General features: G+C 38.3%; 1 protein-coding gene across 2 annotated transcripts; it reads right to left on the reverse strand.

Annotated features, from left to right (window-relative positions):
• Positions 1-4,912: 4,912 nt before the first annotated feature.
• STMND1 (stathmin domain containing 1) lies at positions 4,913-16,024 on the reverse strand. 2 transcript variants are annotated; one of them, XM_015820519.1, is made up of 5 exons: positions 15,855-16,024; positions 12,369-12,516; positions 11,047-11,180; positions 6,798-6,905; positions 4,913-5,242 (listed from the first exon to the last, which is right to left on the reverse strand). In XM_015820519.1, exons 1-5 carry the CDS (start codon positions 16,011-16,013, stop codon positions 4,988-4,990), a joined length of 804 nt encoding a protein of 267 aa, XP_015676005.1. In that variant the 5' UTR covers positions 16,014-16,024; the 3' UTR covers positions 4,913-4,987. The 2 variants fall into 2 exon arrangements, with proteins under 2 accessions (XP_015676005.1, XP_015676006.1); XM_015820520.1 differs by having other exon boundaries at positions 5,181-5,265.
• Positions 16,025-18,083: the final 2,059 nt, after the last annotated feature.

Below are 18,083 nucleotides of genomic sequence, written 5' to 3' on the forward strand. Positions count from 1 at the left end.
TTCCTTTGGTTTTCCTTGACAGAAGCTCACTGAAGTTTGTATAGAATTATGTGATGTTCAGATGTTGAGCAGAAATGCACCGCTTAATCTCTTTGCCTGCCAGCCAATTCACTCTCTACAGAGACCTCCATAAAAAAAAACATGCCTCTTTTCCTGTTATTTTAGAGCCCATCCTCAAATCCACTCAGCATTTCCTGTGTCTACCTCAGAATCAATCCCTGATTTAAATTGTAGTTTTTACTGTTCTTCTCACAATGGGAACTATGTAGCTTGCATCATCTTAACAGAGAAAGAGAGAGAGAGAGAGAGAGAGAGAGAGAGAGAGAGAGAGAGAGATGTCCTTCCACTTCTTTGTTCAATTTTTCTTAATCCAGGAAGACCAGATTGAAGTCATGGATTGAAAACAAAGGAGTTGCTAAGGAAATACACACACACATACACACACGCGCAGCATATTGTGGGCTGCAAAAGGTTCTGCAATAAGATGATCTGGTATGGAATGTTCCTGTTTAAAATGCCAGTCAACCAGGCATATTCCCTTGTAAAATTCTATTTGTTGGCTTATTCAGTTTTATTTCTCCCTCTCCAAGTTAGTCGCTTTTCACTTAAATCTTTCCCACTCTTTCACTTATGGTTGAAGTTCAACCAGTCTCATCATTGGACCAACTTGGGAAGAGAGTATAAATTGAAGCAAACACATTTATCACTGCTCCACACAAGTAATATTCTGTGATTTTATTTTACAGATTTGTCATTTTAGGAAGGCAAACTTTGCTTTTGTGATTCCCCCCCACCCACCCATAATTTTCACAGAGTCCTAATGAACCCTTCCTGCAGTTTCATCTTGATCCTACTTGACTTCAGTCTTCCCAGCATGCTGCCCTCTTGAAGTAGCTCTTAAAGGAAACAAATGAGATGGCCCACAGGGTTACAAGATGCTTAAAAGAAGTGATGGTATTCTGACATTCAAATAATAAATCATACCTTCTTTTAGAGTACTAAATGGGGAGTGGGTGGAGCTCAAACAAAACAATCCTCAAGCATTTTCCCACTTGTGGTTTCAATGAAACTTTTAGAACTATATGGCTTCAAGAGACCTTTGAGCATGTGCAAAAGCCACTAGGCTGTTTCATTTATGTTTCTATCCAAATACTTCATCATAGTTTTTTCCCTTTATATTTCAAATACCGTATAATATGTTACTGTGTTGTTTTTTTCTGCACTACATATACTGCTCCAAGAGACACTGAATGAATGAATGAATATTATTTCTTTATGCATGGACTTATTTCAATTCAAATATGGAACATACTGTTCTTGAAATAAGTGTGGGGATATGGATTTGTATATGAATGAATGATACTTTGGGAAGATCATAATTTAATTTAATTTTGTTCTTTCATTTTGCTGATTAATAATATTTATTTCTAAAATATTTACTCAACATTGAGCTAATAGAGTTCCAAACAGTTGGACTGATCTGCTACAGATAATCTATTTCAACACTTGCTAAATCATAATTTAAGAATGTGCGATGCCCCCAAATATAGGTGACAGTATTATTATATCATAAAACAATGAATTATCTATTTGTTACATTTATATCCTGTAATAAACAAGGCAACATTTATTTATTGATAATGTGTCTTACCAATATTTTGTCATTTTAATAAACTTATTTTACCTTTGCAACAATCCAACAAGGTAATTAGATAAATACTGACAGATAAATACTGTCCAGAAGCCAATTTCAGAGTGATGTGGGATTTGTTTTCCCAATCTTAACTGAATATGCTAATCCTCACTTTTAGAAATGAATTTCATCATAATCTTCCTCTGAATTTTGTTTTACTTAATGCAGTTCTAGGAAAAATGTATATGCAAATCCTCCATCCAGCCATTTGTTCTGCTAGCACAATGAACTCAGTAATAAATGTGGTATTTTATGCAGGATAAATTGGGTTGAGGCAATCACGGTGCCCGAGGTGGCGTATAATATGGTTGCTATATTTGCACTGTCTAAAAAGAGCATATACCCTGGAGAGGTGAATGCTATATGTCTTGTGACAGGCATAGCATAAATGCTTTATTTATTTTTTTGCATTTATATCCTGCCTTTTCCTAAGACTTTAAAGTGACTTAGACTCTCTCTTTGTTTTATTCCCCACAACCAACCCTATATGCTAGGCTGGGAGTAGCCCAAAGTCATTTGGAGAGTTGTACACAGGCACAATCTTGAAACTTCACACAGTGAGAGCATTGGATGTTTTGTGCCTTTAAAGTGGATCCGGCTGCTTTCTATGTGGCCCTGTAAAATTTCTGAATGTGGCTCAATTCATGGTATTTGAATGCTGGCCTATCTCTTGAAGGCTACGTGCAGCTCTTGGGAAGAGGACAGTTAAACTGATAGCTTTAGTCTCCATATTATGCAGGAGTGGGGGGGGGGGAGAAGGAGAAGTGGATAGAACTATGTCAAAGAATAAAGAGCTTTAAGTGAGCCCACTAATTCATAGAGTGACTGGATTTTAATTGGATTTCTTGATCTGCAACCCGAAACAGTAAGAGAAGATTTGTTCTCTAACTTTCTGATTCTTACAGCTGGAAAAAATGCCTCTATTTGCCTCCCATCACACTTTGCCTTGCCCTGTTCTGGTTTAGCGTTTCAGATAACCAGAAAGAAGAAATATAGTGCTAGACAATCTGGGTTTTAGTTTACTGGATCTACACAGAGACATACACACACCCAGTGCTTTTTTTGTAAAAAAAAAAAAAAAAAAGTGCTGGAACTCACACACGTCATACAACCTGCCTTGCCTACCCTACAAGGTTCATCCCAAAAAGGTGCCGGAACTCCGTTCTGGGCGTTCTATGACAAAAAAAGCCCTGTACACACCTACTGTTTTTGGGCAGGATCCAGGGAGGTATACAAGGGGCAAAAGAAAAGTCATGATAGCAGCCACAACTATGTGATCAAAGACCTGTCCTTTTCATATGTATTGATTATATGATTGTGACTCTCTTGATCCTGTTGGTGTCCCTGGCAGAATCAACTACTGTAGGTATAGGCAAGGCATTCAAGCAGTTGTCAGCAACCGCTGGTCACTATGTTCAATTTTATAGTTATTCTTTTGGAAAGAAGCTGGGACCCAAGTATGTGGTCACAAGGATCAAGGACTCATATTTAAATATTGTTGGACACTATTTATTGTGCTTTAATCTTGCAATCATCAAGTCTGGGCTGGCAAAAATGTTAGACAGTGCAATATGAGAATGGAAATTGAACAGAGCAACCTGACATTGATGATACTCCAAAGAGAGCTACAATTGCTACCTGGCCCATGACCAGCATGGGCCAGTCATTGTCCCTGAGTGTAGGAATGGCTGACATTGTTTTGTTTTCACTCCCAGCCCATTGCAAATGCTCCACATAGCTGTGTTTTCCAGCTTCAGTTCAAAACTGCTATTTTCTGACATGAAAATGACATCTTAAGCCCTTAAGAGTGGAAACTCTTGAGCACTTTGTTCCAATTTGGCAACAGGTCATTGCCCTTGACAGCCATTTTGTCCTGATCTGTTATGTCCTCTACATTCTTCATAATCTTGCTTGCTTATAAAATGGCTGCCCAAGGAGCAAAATGAAAAATCGTCACTCCCAGAAACTCAAACCTTTCATCTTCCACTTGTAATCTACACGAGTTCCCCTTGCTTGGTTTTAAATTAGCAGATTAGTACTGCTAATCTTTCCTTCCCTTTTTAAAAACCTATAGAAAGAAAGAACTGGTAGTTCTGTATTCTCTGAAAGAGAACTACCAGTTCTTCCTTTCTTTATACAAATTTTTCTTGGATCTTCAGAGAAAAGTAGGAATGAAAGAACAACCTAGTCCTCTGTTGCTTTGATTATTATAGCATTAGAGCAACTATGTTGCAGTAAAATAGGGAAAAGAGTGAGGGGGATATCTGCAATATTTTCAAAGGATATACTATTGGAAAGGGGTGTATGAAAGCTTCCATATTTGCAAGCAGCAAAGGAAAATCACAGGAACTGGTGAGGAAGGAAGAACTAAAAGAAAAGGCACGTACTGATTGTTTGGTCAACAGATTTACATTCCCTATCTGGAATGCAGGTTGTGCGATGGACATAATGCCAACTGAATACCAACCAGTCCCATTGATAGATATTCATATGTGTGCTATTTGTATATATTTGTAATACTGGTTACATTGGAAGAATGCAAAGATTAGCTTGGCCCAGAGATCACACATGCACAGATGAAGCACAATATATATAATTTTGAAGCAATGATTGCGCACCATATAGCACAGGTTTTGTTATGTCCTGGGCCTGCTGAGCTATTCAGCAGGTGCAGGATGCAAATGACTATAAAAGGATGCAAGGGACTATAAAAAGAACCCGCGCTATTTTGTTTTCAGTTCTGTTGGTGTTTCAATAAAAGAAGACTGTTTTTGTTACTCCTGCTTCGCCTCAATGCCTTTTCTTTGGAAACAGAACAGGTGTATATATAAATTTCCCTGATTTTATTTTTCAGCTTTTCCAATTAAAATATCTCTGATAGAAAAGACTAGGAAAACCTGATTGTCCTTCCCCTTTCAGATGGGCCATAAAGAAAAAAAAATCTTAAAATCTGGGGGATGGCATCATTCCTTTTAATAAGATGGCACAAACATTTTTATTTTTTATTATTTTAAAAAAAGCTAAGCCAGAGTTCCATGGGTCAAAGATTAATTTTCATGGCATTTTTGTGGGCCTTCGGTTGAGATTTGCTAATGCAGAAGCAAATCCAGGGCACAGCCTTGAACTGTATTTTATTTTTGTTTTAAAATTTAAAAAGGGAAGGAGAAGAAAAACCCGTAAGCCAGCTCAGAAAACAGAATATCCGATATTTCAGAGTCCAGCAGCCTTTATTGGTAGCAACAGTATTAAATTAAATTGGTTAGAGATCAAAATGTTTCATACAAATGTTGGTGATTAAAATACTCCATGAATTGTATTATAAGTTATGTCTGATTCCACCATTGTAAAATCCTCAAAACCATTGTTTATATTTTCATCCAGTTCTTCCTTCTCTGTCCAAGTTTCTGTCCCCACGCTTAAGGGTGGCAATTGAAAACTAGTGGGAGTTGTTGTAATTATAGAACTGCCTATCTGCACTCTCTTTTCAGGAGGAATTATTGGTGATGATCTATCAGTCAGCAATTCCTTTTTCAGTTGCTCTTCTCTTGTCTAAAAAGAGACAAGTCTTTAGGCTAGGGCATAACACATTTTTGAGTGTCAAACACACACTTGTGCACAGGCACATGTATACATGCACACACAAAACTGGCCCTAATTAAGAAATTACTAATAGGGATGGAGTCAGCCTGTGAGAATAGTTAGTGAGGTTACAGAGAAAGAGCCTAACCTGATCTCCGTCTATTGATTTATTTTAATCTAGTTAAATTATTTCTACATAACTTTCTCTTCTGAAGCATTTTCAGTCAAATCAGCAGTAAAATGTACAATAAACAACATCTTAAATCAATATGAAGTAATCTTAAACAAAAATTAAAACATAATGAAAATGCAGAGGAAGCTTTCTTGCAACATTCATGCCAGAGCAGCCTGGCTGAATGTTTCAACAGATGCTTTAAAATAGTAATAGGAAACACCTCCGTAGTTTCAGAGACTAGAGCCTTCTGAATTATGGACAACATCTCAGAAACCTGCATCTCCTAGATGGCATTCAGTAGTTCTGATGTTAGTGATAACAGCAGATAAAGTATGTGTGTGACAGGTATGCCAATCCCAAGTTATTTAGGGCCTTGCATGTTAAAATCAAAATGTTGGCCTTGACTTGGTAATAATAATAATAATAATAATAATAATAATAATAATAATAATAATAATAATAATAATAATAATAATAATAATAATAATAATAATAAAGTTGGAAGGGACCTTGGAGGTCATCTAGTCCAACCCCCTGCTCAGGCAGGAAACCCTATACCATTTTGGACAAATGGCTGTCCAGTTTCTTCTTAAAAATTTCCAGTGTTGGCGCATTCGCCGCTTCTGGAGGCAGGTTGTTCTACTGGTTAATTGTTCTAACTGTCAGGAAGTTTCTCCTTAGTTCTAGGTTGCTTCTCTCTTTTGTTAGTTTCCACCCGTTGCTCCTTGTCCTGCCTTCAGGCGCTTTGGAAAATAGCTTGACTCCCTCTTCTTTGTGGCAGCCCCTGAGATACTGGAACACTGCTATCATGTCCCCCCTTGTCCTTCTCTTCATTAAACTAGACATACCCAATTCCAGCAACCGTTCCTTATATGTTTTAGCCTCCAGTCTAACTAACAGTTGTTTGACTCGCAAAGAGCACCCTCAAGCCCCAGTCAGCAACCCGGCTCTCACAAGCCGCACTGACTAGGAGTGCAGTTTCATTAGAGCAAGTCAACTCCCCTTTCCTGAAACTTGGGCCCACCCAGTCCCAAAACTTCTGACTTATTGAAAATCATTCCCAGTTTATCGCCCTCTTCTACTGATCACTTCATCCAGGCACTGGTTTGGAATATGTACACATTCTTCTGATTCAGATGTATGCAGAAGCAGAGCTGAGTCACCTTTCTATTGAAAACCTCCAGTTCTACAATCGTTGGTAAATAAAACCGGGGGATGTATTTTACAGCATCTTATAACATACTTGCTGAGGATTAGGACAGTCTAGGGCTTTCCCTATTTAATGTATCCTTGATTACTAGATATGCAAATGTTAATATAAAATGAGGTAGATTAAAGTATTTTTTTTACCTTATTTTCAGGGTGTTCTATTGATAAAGCATGCAATTTCTTCTGTTTCAGTTCTAGCTTTTCCAGTTTGGCTGGTGGTTTTTGTATTGTCCTTTCTGCAGGTACCAGCTGTGGAAATACAAGATAATTAGTGAAGGGGATATTGTATTTTAAAAGAAAACAGGCTGTTCTACTCTGTACATTTACATGAAAATATAAATTCTCTGAGCTGAAGCAGCTTCTTGGATGAGAAGCGAAAAGTCTTCAAAGAAAGTCCAGTTGCCTCATGAAGAAGCAACTTTGGGATAACTATGACCTGGATGAGTGAGACTCTCCATAGATACTCAGTGATATTTATGAGGGTTGAATAAAAAGTAATGCCACCACTTACATAACTTTAATTAAATAGGAATATTTTAATACACGAACCAGGAAAATAATTTTTGAGATTACCTCTTTTGTTACCTGTATTTATTTCTCCACATAATCATTGTTATTTGCTACTTTGTCTCTTCAACCAGGTCCTGACAATCCTTCCCACCTCTTCGTGTTAATCAAATAGATACCCATGAAGGTTTTACTTCAGTTTTGGGAAAAGATGGAACTTGCATGACATTAAATTGGATGGCGCATTGGATAGTTTAAGACAGTGTTTCTCAACCTTGACAATTTTAAGGCATGTGGACTTCAACTCCCAGAATTCCACAGCCAGCAATGCTGGCTGTGGAATTCTGGGAGTTGAAGTCCACATGCCTTAAAATTGTCAAGGTTGAGAAACACTGGTTTAAGACAATAAGATTCAGCTTTGCAATTGCCTCTTGGGTAGCTTAAGAGGCTTGAGGTCTGTTGTTTTCACACCACAAAACAATTTCCTTCCTATCCTTCAGAACTTTGCTTAATTGTTGTTTTAAAATTTTGACTATTAGCATAGTGGTCTGAGCTAATAGCTCAGGAAATCCATGTGAATAACATCATCTGCATCTCAAAAAATCTGTAATCTTGAAGATTTGGCTTTCTGATTTTTTTCCTCACATCTGAGTTTTGTGATGATGTAACATGGACTGAGTCTTCATTTTTGGGTCATAATGATGGTGTTTCATAGACTGGACAGTGCTGTGAAGAAATTTGTCTCCTTTTTCTGATGGCATGACAATTGCTGGCAAATTCAAGTTTGTTTCCTTTCTGCTATCAGCACGCAAGTAACCTATTTTGCACAGTACTTTTCAATTCAATTCAATCCAATCTTTATTACTGTCACAGACCAGCACAATTCTTTTGATATTGAGAAACATCAATAATGCAATCTGAACATTTCTGTGAAATGCTAAGCTTGACAGCAATTCTCTTTGCGTAATTTACCTATTGTCCTTAATTAGTTTATCAAACTTTTTCAAATTAATCCTCTTAGTTGCAGTCATATGTCATCCACTTATCCTTAATCACACAAATTAACTCCTCTCAATTCACCACCTTTACATTTTTTGGCTCAATGCACACAGTATGCACATCAACCCAGTGATTATTATAAACAATCTGCATTAATGGTGAATTTCAGTTGGAAGGACTCTTCAGCAGTAAAAATTCAATCATGGCATGTTGCTTAAAGCACAGTGACTAATATTCACTGCAGATTTCCATTTCATGAACAAAAGCATCACAACATTTTTCTCCTAGCAATTTCCTGACAACTGAAATTAAAGAATAAATGCTCAACACATTTGGACACATCATACTGCCATCTGTTGGTGACTTACAACATTAGAGGCATTGCTTTTCATTCAGCCCTTGTAATTTGCAGTTTTACAATATACATCTGGGTTTAAAATTTATTATACTCTCTAAAAGGTGATGATGGCTAATATTTGAGATTCTGATACAGCTCAAGAGTGTCACTTTGAATGCCTAGTAAATTAGTATCATGACAGAAAAAATTGTATTCTCATCTTTAATTTCCAGATACAAATTCTAAATTTAAGTCAGTTTGTGCAGTATTTAGACATTTTATACTTCAAGCACGGATCATTGAAAAGTTGAGGACAAACACTAAGTAATTTTCTGATTTGCTAAATCAGATCAACAAAAGTCATGATGAATATCAAGTTATTGGACAAAATTACTATATGTTTTTTCTAAGTTGTTATTTTCATTATTAAACATTTTCTTAATAAAACCTAATCAGAAAATAAGATAGTTTGCAGAACACTAAACTACATCAAAATCTAACTTCTTATTCCAGCAGATAACAAGATACTAGCTAAGCCAGATTTGCATTATTAAATGTGTATGTGATCACTTCTCTTTTTCTTCCTGTTTCCTATTTGCACAAATAAACCTTTGTTTATATCTCAGTGTTTGTATTTATTTTAAGAAGGATTTTTTTCACTAAAATCTTCCTAATAACGGCATACTTCTCTCTCAGTATTTTGCAAGGTTTGTTCCTATTCTAGTTCAGTTCTCTGCATCATAATTTGGGAGAGGAATTAAGAATGACTACAGAATAACATTTAGAGATAAAACGGAGCACATATACATAATACCGCTTTAATAGGGATACAAACTTATTGATTCCATTGACTTAATGTGATGCTTGTTAATTGCACTGTGATAATTAATAGTTCCTTTTTTTCCATAGCATTGTAAACTCTGATATGATCATGAGGAAATTTTCTTTCATTTGTGGTGGTATAGCAAAAATTTCAGAAATATTGTTATGGATGCTTGTACTTGCTATATTAATTAAAGTTCATTGCAAATTGGTTTACATGTATGTTTATTGCAGCACTAGTTCCATTTACCTAGCATCATCAAGGCTTATATAGTAACTGGTTAAATAATGAAGGTGTGTGATGTTACTATCCTAGCTCTACCTTTTTATACTGTTGGGACATTGCCTGCAAGTGTGAAAGTGGTGGAGCTTGTACCTCAAGAGGATTGCAACACACATTTTTTATCATTTGCAAACTTTCCACAAATACCTATGATTTGAAATGCAGTTTTAGAATATGCTGAACATTTTCACAGATTTTTTTTTAATTATGTAATGAACCAGTCCAGCATTATCGTTTTTATCATGGCTTTGTATTTTTGTGGTTGTTGTTGGCATTTGACCAGTTTGAAAGTTGAAAGCATATTTTAAAAATAGATATATCAGAATTCAATTCAGAATAAACATCGGTAAGATCAGCCATTAGTTTGGCAAGTTTGAGTACATTCGTGTAAGCAATTACCAGAAGCTAATCATGCTTTTTGCAAGTCAGATATAAATTTCATTATAAAAGCCACTGAAGTAGATTTTCTCTGGTACCATTCTCTCCCTTTTAATTCTTCATCATGTTTGCGAAAGCTAGAACGTTTACTTTCTACTTAGAATAGTTAATTTCTATTTTTTTTCTTTGTGTATAGTTTAATTCCAGCACAAAAAGTTAATCTTATTTATGTGTGCTTATTTGAAATAGACCAGACTTGGGTTTATGAAGCTAGTTTGCTTCAACAAATTGTAATTAAAATCAACGTGATTTTAGTGTTTGGTGTTCAAGTAATATACTATTCTACATATTAATCAGCTAATCTCCAGTCTCAGGAAATGAATTCATAGGAGATTTATGGTTAGTACTAGCATGAAGTAGGCTGGAAGAATTTCCTAAAGGTGTAAAGATAAAGATTTCCCGTGTCTAGTTGTGTCTGACTCTAGGGGGCGGTGCTCATCCCTGTTTCTTGGCCAAGGTAGCCAGGGTTGTCCAAAGATGCTTCCGTGGTCATGTGGCCAGCATGACTATACACCAAGGCTCACAGACTGCTGTTTCCTCCCCACCAAAGTAGTATCTATTTATCTACTTGCATTTGCATGTTTTTGAACTGCTAGGTGGGCAAGAGTTGGGGCAAGAATGGGAACTCGCCCCATCATACAGTACTTAGCTTTTAAACTGCAAGCCTGATTGATAAGCTTAGCATCTTAATTACTAGGCCACCGTGCCCCCAGCATGCTATTAATTCAGGCCAACTTGTTCTGTTTGGCTACGTGTACTTTTGCCTATTTTTGGCATGGAATTGAAAGTCTGTAAACTTTCCAGGAAGTGTATTTTCAAAGGGGGGGAAGAATTGATCACAAAGCTGTTTTGGGAAGAGTTTCAAATTTAAGGAGAAACTGGGAAGAAATGGAACCAATTCTCTCACCTAGAAGAAAGATCCATTTCTGGAGTAATTCATAGGTTACATTCAAAACATCATCTCAAACTTAAAGCATACTGAACTAATTTTGAAGAACCCTTACCATGGCATCATCTGCAGTTCTGTTTTTAGTGGTCGGACATGAAGTCTTGATTATTCCTTGCATCCGAAGTTCTTCCAAAATGTCTGATGACGTCTGTCTTTCTGTTTCTAGCTTGCTCAGTGATTTAATGGCACCTAAATATTTCGAATTGTTTTTAAGTGGAGGGAGAGAATGATTAATCAGCTTTTTCTTTCGTATTTTCAATCACTCAAATTAATGAAATGAATATTAATTAACATATTTTCACTTAGAGTACTTGAATGCATGGGGGAAAGAGTCAGAAAAAGGAGGAGAAAAGTATAAATTACTGTACTCTTGGGAATCTTTTTCTTCCCTTCAATCTCAAAACAGCCTTAAAATATTTCAAGTTCATTTTTTAAAAAATGTTACATCATAACCTTTTTTCCTATTAATTCAGCTAATTTGGATCTTTAAGTTGCTATAGTTTTATTGCCCTTTCCTCCCATGCCCACCCAAAAAAATCTTAATTTTATTTACCCTTTCTACCAGACAGTTTGGTTTATAGTAAAACCAACTAGCAAATGAAACTTTCAAGCCAACGCAAACACTCTTTTGTACATGCATGTAATTAAACAGTATTATCCACATTGCCCAGTTGTAGTTTTTCTACTTTTGGTTTTGCTTAATCTTCTTGTACATTACTGCCCTGAGGCGCAGGGGTTAGAATGCAGTACTGCAGGCTAATTCTGCCGACTGCCAGGGGTTCAATCCTCATTGGTTTAAGGTTGACTCAGCCTTCCATTCTTCCCAGGTTGGTAAAATGAGAACCCAGATTGTTGGAGGGGAGGGGGGCAATATGCTGACTCTGTAAACTGCCTAGAGAGGGCTATAAAGCACTGTGAAGCGGTATATACGTCTAAGTGCTATTGCTTATTCTTCTATGTGTTGCAGTTTGGCCACATATTAGCGCATCAGCAATACTTATACCCTGGCAATCTAACAATTTCAGATAGTTTGCTGGTATAGTAACCCACCAGCCACTCTGCCCAAGAGCACCCTTTCCATGCCCATCTCAAGAATTATGCTGGAATGCCTGCCAATGTGTATCTGTGGAGCAGATTTTAATACGCAAAGAAATTGAAGGACACAGGAAGGACAAAGATGGGACAGAAGCCCAGGTGTAGATCGGAGACAGCTGGGCATGCATTTTACCTCTTACAGTATATCAAAAGGCCTCATCTCTAAATTATGCCAATCATGCGAGAAATACTCAATATAGCTTATGCCCCAGAATAATGGTTCTTGAATGAGTCATTCATCTCCCTATGAAACAGCCCTCTTTTATAATTTATCACACACACCCATATGTTGACTTTTGGTCTCTTCTTTAATGGACTGGGATCCCTTCATTCCATCTTCTGGCAAGCCTCTTCCACAGGAATCATCTGCAGCTGTTGACTCACCTTGTGAGGCGAGGCTATCTGTGTCAAGAAATATTTTCTCTCTAGCCTAAAAAATAAATTACAGCATCATTTGTACATATACAACATTTGATGTGTTTCTGTGTGTTTGCATGCACCCTTGTGGGAATGTTGGCTAGGAGATTGGGCGAGATGATTGACTGCTGATTTCCCTAACTTAGCTTTTTCCATATCTGCTGGGACACAATTTGCTGCCATGAACAGATGACGCCTGTCCTTTAAGCTCTGTGTTGACTTCCTGTCATCCCCTAAGTGCTGGTTGTTGCCCAGAAAGCCCCCTGTGGCTTGGCTCCAAAGAACAGATAGCACTGCCTCTTCCAGACAGAATTGGCTCAGGCAACATGATTATTTTGGATACATTCAGAGATATATCTAACCTTGGAAGTAGCCCATGTTGAAATGTACAGCACAGTCAAACAACAGAACAGGAAATGTTTTGTGACGTTTTGTACTATGTCATAAACTGTTTTATGCTAACCTTTATATCATAAAATGTTTTATAAAATCTGCCAAATTTCAATTCCTTGAGAGTCCTGTGTCCTGGATCTTGGACACTTTCTGTAAGTTAGCCCATTTGAGGTACTTTGGTTCAAACATTGTAGCCCTATGATGTACTTTTTCAGCCAGTTAAAGGTTATGGGAAAGAGACTTTTAGTAGCCTGTAGATCGCCTTGCCCCATTCAGAGTTTTATGGCAATAGAAGACAAAGTCAGACTCCCTAATTTTTTTTTTTTTTCATTAAAAAAAATCTATTAAGGAGAAAAAGGTGCAATATTTATATTGTGGGGAGAGCAGTAACAGATTTTTCATAAGAAAAAACCTGAAGACTGATTTTGGAATAAGTAGGCAAGACTGAACAAGAAGACTACTTTATTCCAGTGTTCATTTTCATAAACATAATTTTCATATGCCATTTCTTACAATAATGTATAAGAATATAGTATCTTGAGATGCTTCTAGATTGTAATGGTGCTTAATGGCCTAGAACAGTGATGGCGAACCTTTTAGAGACCGAGTGCCCCAAAACTGCCCCCCACCCCCATCCCCACTCCACCCTGCCCACTGGGCCACCCACCACCTCCATGGCCCGCCACAGATCACCCAGGGAGCCCAGCAGCGCCATGGCAGCCATACCCTCTGCCCGTGCCCCGCAGCATCATCTGTGCGCAACGGGGCGCAAGGGTGGAGTCTTGTCCCCGCTGCCCACCTACCATGTCCTTGGCTCCGCTGCTTCATGTGGGCTGTGCCCAGGGGCAACTCTCCTCCGGTGGCTGCTGATGAGGAGGGGGCCATGAGAGGAGGCGGGGCTGGGGAGACGGTGCGTGTGCCCACAGAGAGGGCTCCGAGTGCCACTTCTGGCACCCGTGCCATAGGTTCGCCACCACTGGCCTAGAATATCCTTTAGTTATAGGAATAAGATAACCACTAGAACAGGGAAAGGAGATAATAAAACAATTCTTAAGGAATAATAATATGGCAAGGCTCAATAGATGGATAAAAGTGCCAACTCCAGTCTAAATATGTGGCTGACTTTGCAATGAACTATATTAATAATAATAATAGTAGTAGTAGTAGTAGAGTTTGAAGAAGCAGGATAGGAAGACTATTGGTGCTTTTGAAATTTGGTGTTGGACAAAACTCCTGAGCGGGGGGGGGGGGTTGGACTAGAAGACCTTCAAGGTCCCTCCCAACTCTGTTATTCTGATAATACCATGGTTAGCCAAGAAAACAAATGGGTCATCTCAGAATTCTCACTCAAGACACAAAAGACTCAAATTATATTACTTAAGACACATTATGCAAATATCTAGCCCCCTGGAGAAGCCTCTAATGCTGGTAAAAATGGAGAGAAAGAGGAGAGGATTCCCAACAGCAAGGTGGATGGACTCAGCTACAGTGGTGATGAGTACAAAATACAGATAGTCCTCAACTTATGACCACAATTAAGCCCAAAATTTATGTTGCTAAGTGAGACATTTGTTAAATTTTGCCCCATTTTACAAATTTTCTTGCCACATTTATTAAGTGAATCACTACAGTTGTTAAATTAGCAACATGGTTATTAAGTGAATCTGGTTTCCCCATTGACTTTGCCTGTCAGAAGGTCGCAAAAGGGGATCACATGACCCCGGGATACTGCAACCATCATAAATGTGAGTCAGTTGTCAAGCATCTGAATGTAAATCACGTGATCGTGGGGATGCTGCAATGGTCATAAGTGTGAAAAATGGTCATAAATCACTTTTTTCAGTGCCGTTGTAACTTCAAACAGTCATGAAGTGAACTGTTGAAAGTTGAGGACTACCTGTATTGTAGGAGTTTTTAGTGGAATTAATTAATTTGGAAGTTACCTGGGGGATTCTTAAGGGTATTTATTTATTTGTCAAATTTAGATACTGCCCATCTCACTCTCAGAATGACTCTGGATAGTTTACAGCTAAAAGCATTAAAAAAACCCATAAAAAGATACAGTAAAAGATAAAGTCAAAGGCGACCCTGCCGGTTTTATCCCACTGGTCGTTGCCAACTACAGGGGATGTGCTCATCTCTGTTTAAAGGCCACTGAGCCAGCGCTGTCTGTGGTCTTGTGGCCAGTGTGACAGCACGGACTGCTGTTACCTTCCCATTGAAGTGGTACCTATTTATCTACTCACATTTGTATGCTTTCCAACTGCTAGGTTGACGGGAGCTGGGGCAAGGACGGGGTTCACCCCATCAGGTGGAGCTTGGGTCTTTAACGTGGATGTCCGGCTTTCCAGCCAACAAGCCCAGCAACCACTGAGCCACCACACCACCCTATAAAGTACGTCAATAAAATGGGAGCCAACTAAAAACAAAGATAGTATAAATTAAAAGCTAAAAGGCAGAGGGAGCGCCTTCAAACTGCTAACCACACACACACACACACACACAAACACACACACACACACGGGTTGCATGCTACACACGAGTTGGAGGTCTTCACGCCTTTCTGAAAGATGAGGAGAGCGGAGCCTGTCTCACTTCTGAGGGGAGAATATTCCAAAGAAGGCAATGGCAGAGAAGGCTCTCTTTCTGGACCATGCCAATTGTATGTTTTAATCAATAGGATCTGTAACATACTTTCCCTGGCTGACTGGGTGGGATGGGTCAATGTGATGGGGGTCAGATAATTTCTCAGGTTGTTCCTATTAGAAATCAGGTGCAAGAAGGACACAGCGTGTTATTTCTCTTCAATGTGCTCCACAAGTACATAAATAAACAAAATGGACATTGCCACCTTCTCTCACATTTTCCAGTGATCTCCAATGTAAAAGGAAATTAAACACTGACCTTAGAAATATTCATGAGTAGTGGAAGCAGAGAGAAGATTTAAGAGTGTGTTACCTGGTTTGGGGTTTCTCTGTCATGATGCCGATTCTTGGATGCCGATTCCTTGATAATTGCTTGGCTGGAAGTGCAGCCCATGGGTAAAACAAGACTGAAAAGTAGAACAAGCAGTTCTGCCCTCTGGTTTTCAGGAAAACCGTGTGAGCACTTCACCATTGCTATGAAGTTAAGCTGTTGCTATGGTCTGTTGCTACAATAAATGAGGCTCAGAAAAGTCTTTTGTCTATGGCCTAACCCTGCAAGTGCTCAGCATCTACCTACATGACCTTGCTTAAACATGCAGAGTTTGGTCTTATATGGTCAGTAGAATAACATTCTCAAATCTTGGTGGATTATGCAAGAATGCTCCCAAGCGCCGTTAAGGAGAGAAAAACTCACATGTATGTAGTCTTTTCTATAGTATCAGTCAGAATCCAGACATTTCCCTTGGCAATAACACAAAAGAAAAACAAAAATAAAGGGAAAATACTCTCAAATTTATTGGGAGAAATGTTTCAGTTCAGTTCAGTGGCTCTTTCATTTTACATTCATATTACATTCAAAGACAGACACACTAATAAAAAAGAGGATTAACTGATACAATAGGGAATCTTTTTAAATAAGTTGTTACAAGCTTAAGATAACATATGTTGCTTGCTAATTGCTCTTCACAAAACAGAAAGCTTAAGCAATGTTTGAAAGTGGTCACTTGAAACAAGGAAGCATAGATAAGTATAGGAAATAAACTACACAATAGTCAAGAAATTATTGTTCTTGCACTCAGTGCTTTGTTAAGGTTTATAGTTTACACTTAATTGTAATAAGCCCTAACAGGTGATTCCAAATATAATCAATCAGTTTTGTTTGAGATATGGACCATCCTCTTTCTGTATTTTCAAAGCACATAAAAGAATATTAGGCTTATGTGCTGTGCATTCAGTTGTACAAAATAACTTGGGAGACAGATCTAACCCAGTTAGCCCACACAAAATATTCTATGTCAACCATCACTAACTAGGTATACTCTAGATCAGAGGTCCCCAACCTTTTGGGCATTAGGGACCGGTTCCGTGGAGAGAAGTTTTTCCATGGACCAGAGGGAGCAGGGTTTTGTGTGCTGTCTGCATCCCATGGATGGAGCTTGTGTGGACCGGTTGCTGGCATGCCGCAGCCCGGTACTGGTCCATGGACCGGGAGTTGGGGACCCCTGCTCTAGATGTGTTGGTGGCGTTTTTGAGAATTTTAGTCTCGGCACATTTAGAAGCCATTGGGTTAAACATTATTACAGTGTAATATATGAATTCCCTTGAAAGGGAAGGATGCCCACTAGGCAAATAACAAATAGGTTTTTGTTGAAATATTTGTATTATATTTGCATTGATTTCTAAAGAAACATTTGGCTGCCAATTGTCTATTTTGTGTTTGTAGATGCTGGCTATTTTATTGTTGTTAGCTGCTTAGAGTCACTTGAGATGGTTGGCCATATAAACTAAATGAATAAATAGAAAGATGGATGGAGAGAAAAATGATGGATGACAGACAGACAGTCAGATAGATAGATAGAAAGAAAATAGCCCTTTTCTGACAATGGATCAATTATATTGCCAACAGTATATCAGAAGCTCCCACTGACAGACAACTCATAGTCATCCCTACAAGAGAACCATCAAATAACTCTTAATATTCAGTGCACAAAGTTCATCCCATGACAATCACCATTCATATATACGTATTTCTGACAGTGCAAAACAGCACCTAATAGATTTAAGAGCTGAGATTTCCCTGGGACCTGCCTGCAAAAACGAGTGGGCAGCCTCTGCCCAGCCAATGCAAGGCCATTGCCATTGGAGATAGCTACTCGAACACAAAGGCCAGCTATACAGTATACCAGTGGTTCTTAACGTGGGCGATATTGCCCCCCCAGGGGGCAATTTTGTTTTTCAGGGGGGCGATGGAACTAAAAGGGGCAATGCGGGGGCGAAGGAACTAAAAGGGGGCGATATGGGGGCGATGGAGCGAGAGGTTTTGGGGACACTTTTGAGACTTTTTCTTTTTTTTTTCAATATAAAATTTTATTGTTTTTATCATAAAAGAAAAAAGAAATACATCACAGATATTACACAATGTTTTATCCCATCCCCCCACCCCCCGGACTTCCCAAACCAAACCTAGGCTAATATTCAAATACAAGTAAACAAATATTAATATCTCTAACTCCAAACTCTAAACTTAAACAATCCATCTCCT

The sequence above is a fragment of the Protobothrops mucrosquamatus genome, unplaced genomic scaffold (assembly GCF_001527695.2).
Source record: "Protobothrops mucrosquamatus isolate PMUCROS unplaced genomic scaffold, P.Mucros_1.0 scaffold1135, whole genome shotgun sequence".
NCBI lineage: Eukaryota > Metazoa > Chordata > Lepidosauria > Squamata > Viperidae > Protobothrops > Protobothrops mucrosquamatus.

Excerpts from the sequence above, each read along its gene's own strand:
- STMND1 (XM_015820519.1), bottom strand. The coding sequence starts at position 16,013 with ATGGTGAAGTGCTCACACGGTTTTCCTGAAAACCAGAGGGCAGAACTG. Across the intron at positions 12,517-15,854 it reads ACAGAGAAACCCCAAACCAG|GCTAGAGAGAAAATATTTCT; the intron begins GTAACACACTCT and ends TTTATTTTTTAG. Across the intron at positions 5,243-6,797 it reads TAGAACACCCTGAAAATAAG|ACAAGAGAAGAGCAACTGAA; the intron begins GTAAAAAAAATA and ends GTCTCTTTTTAG.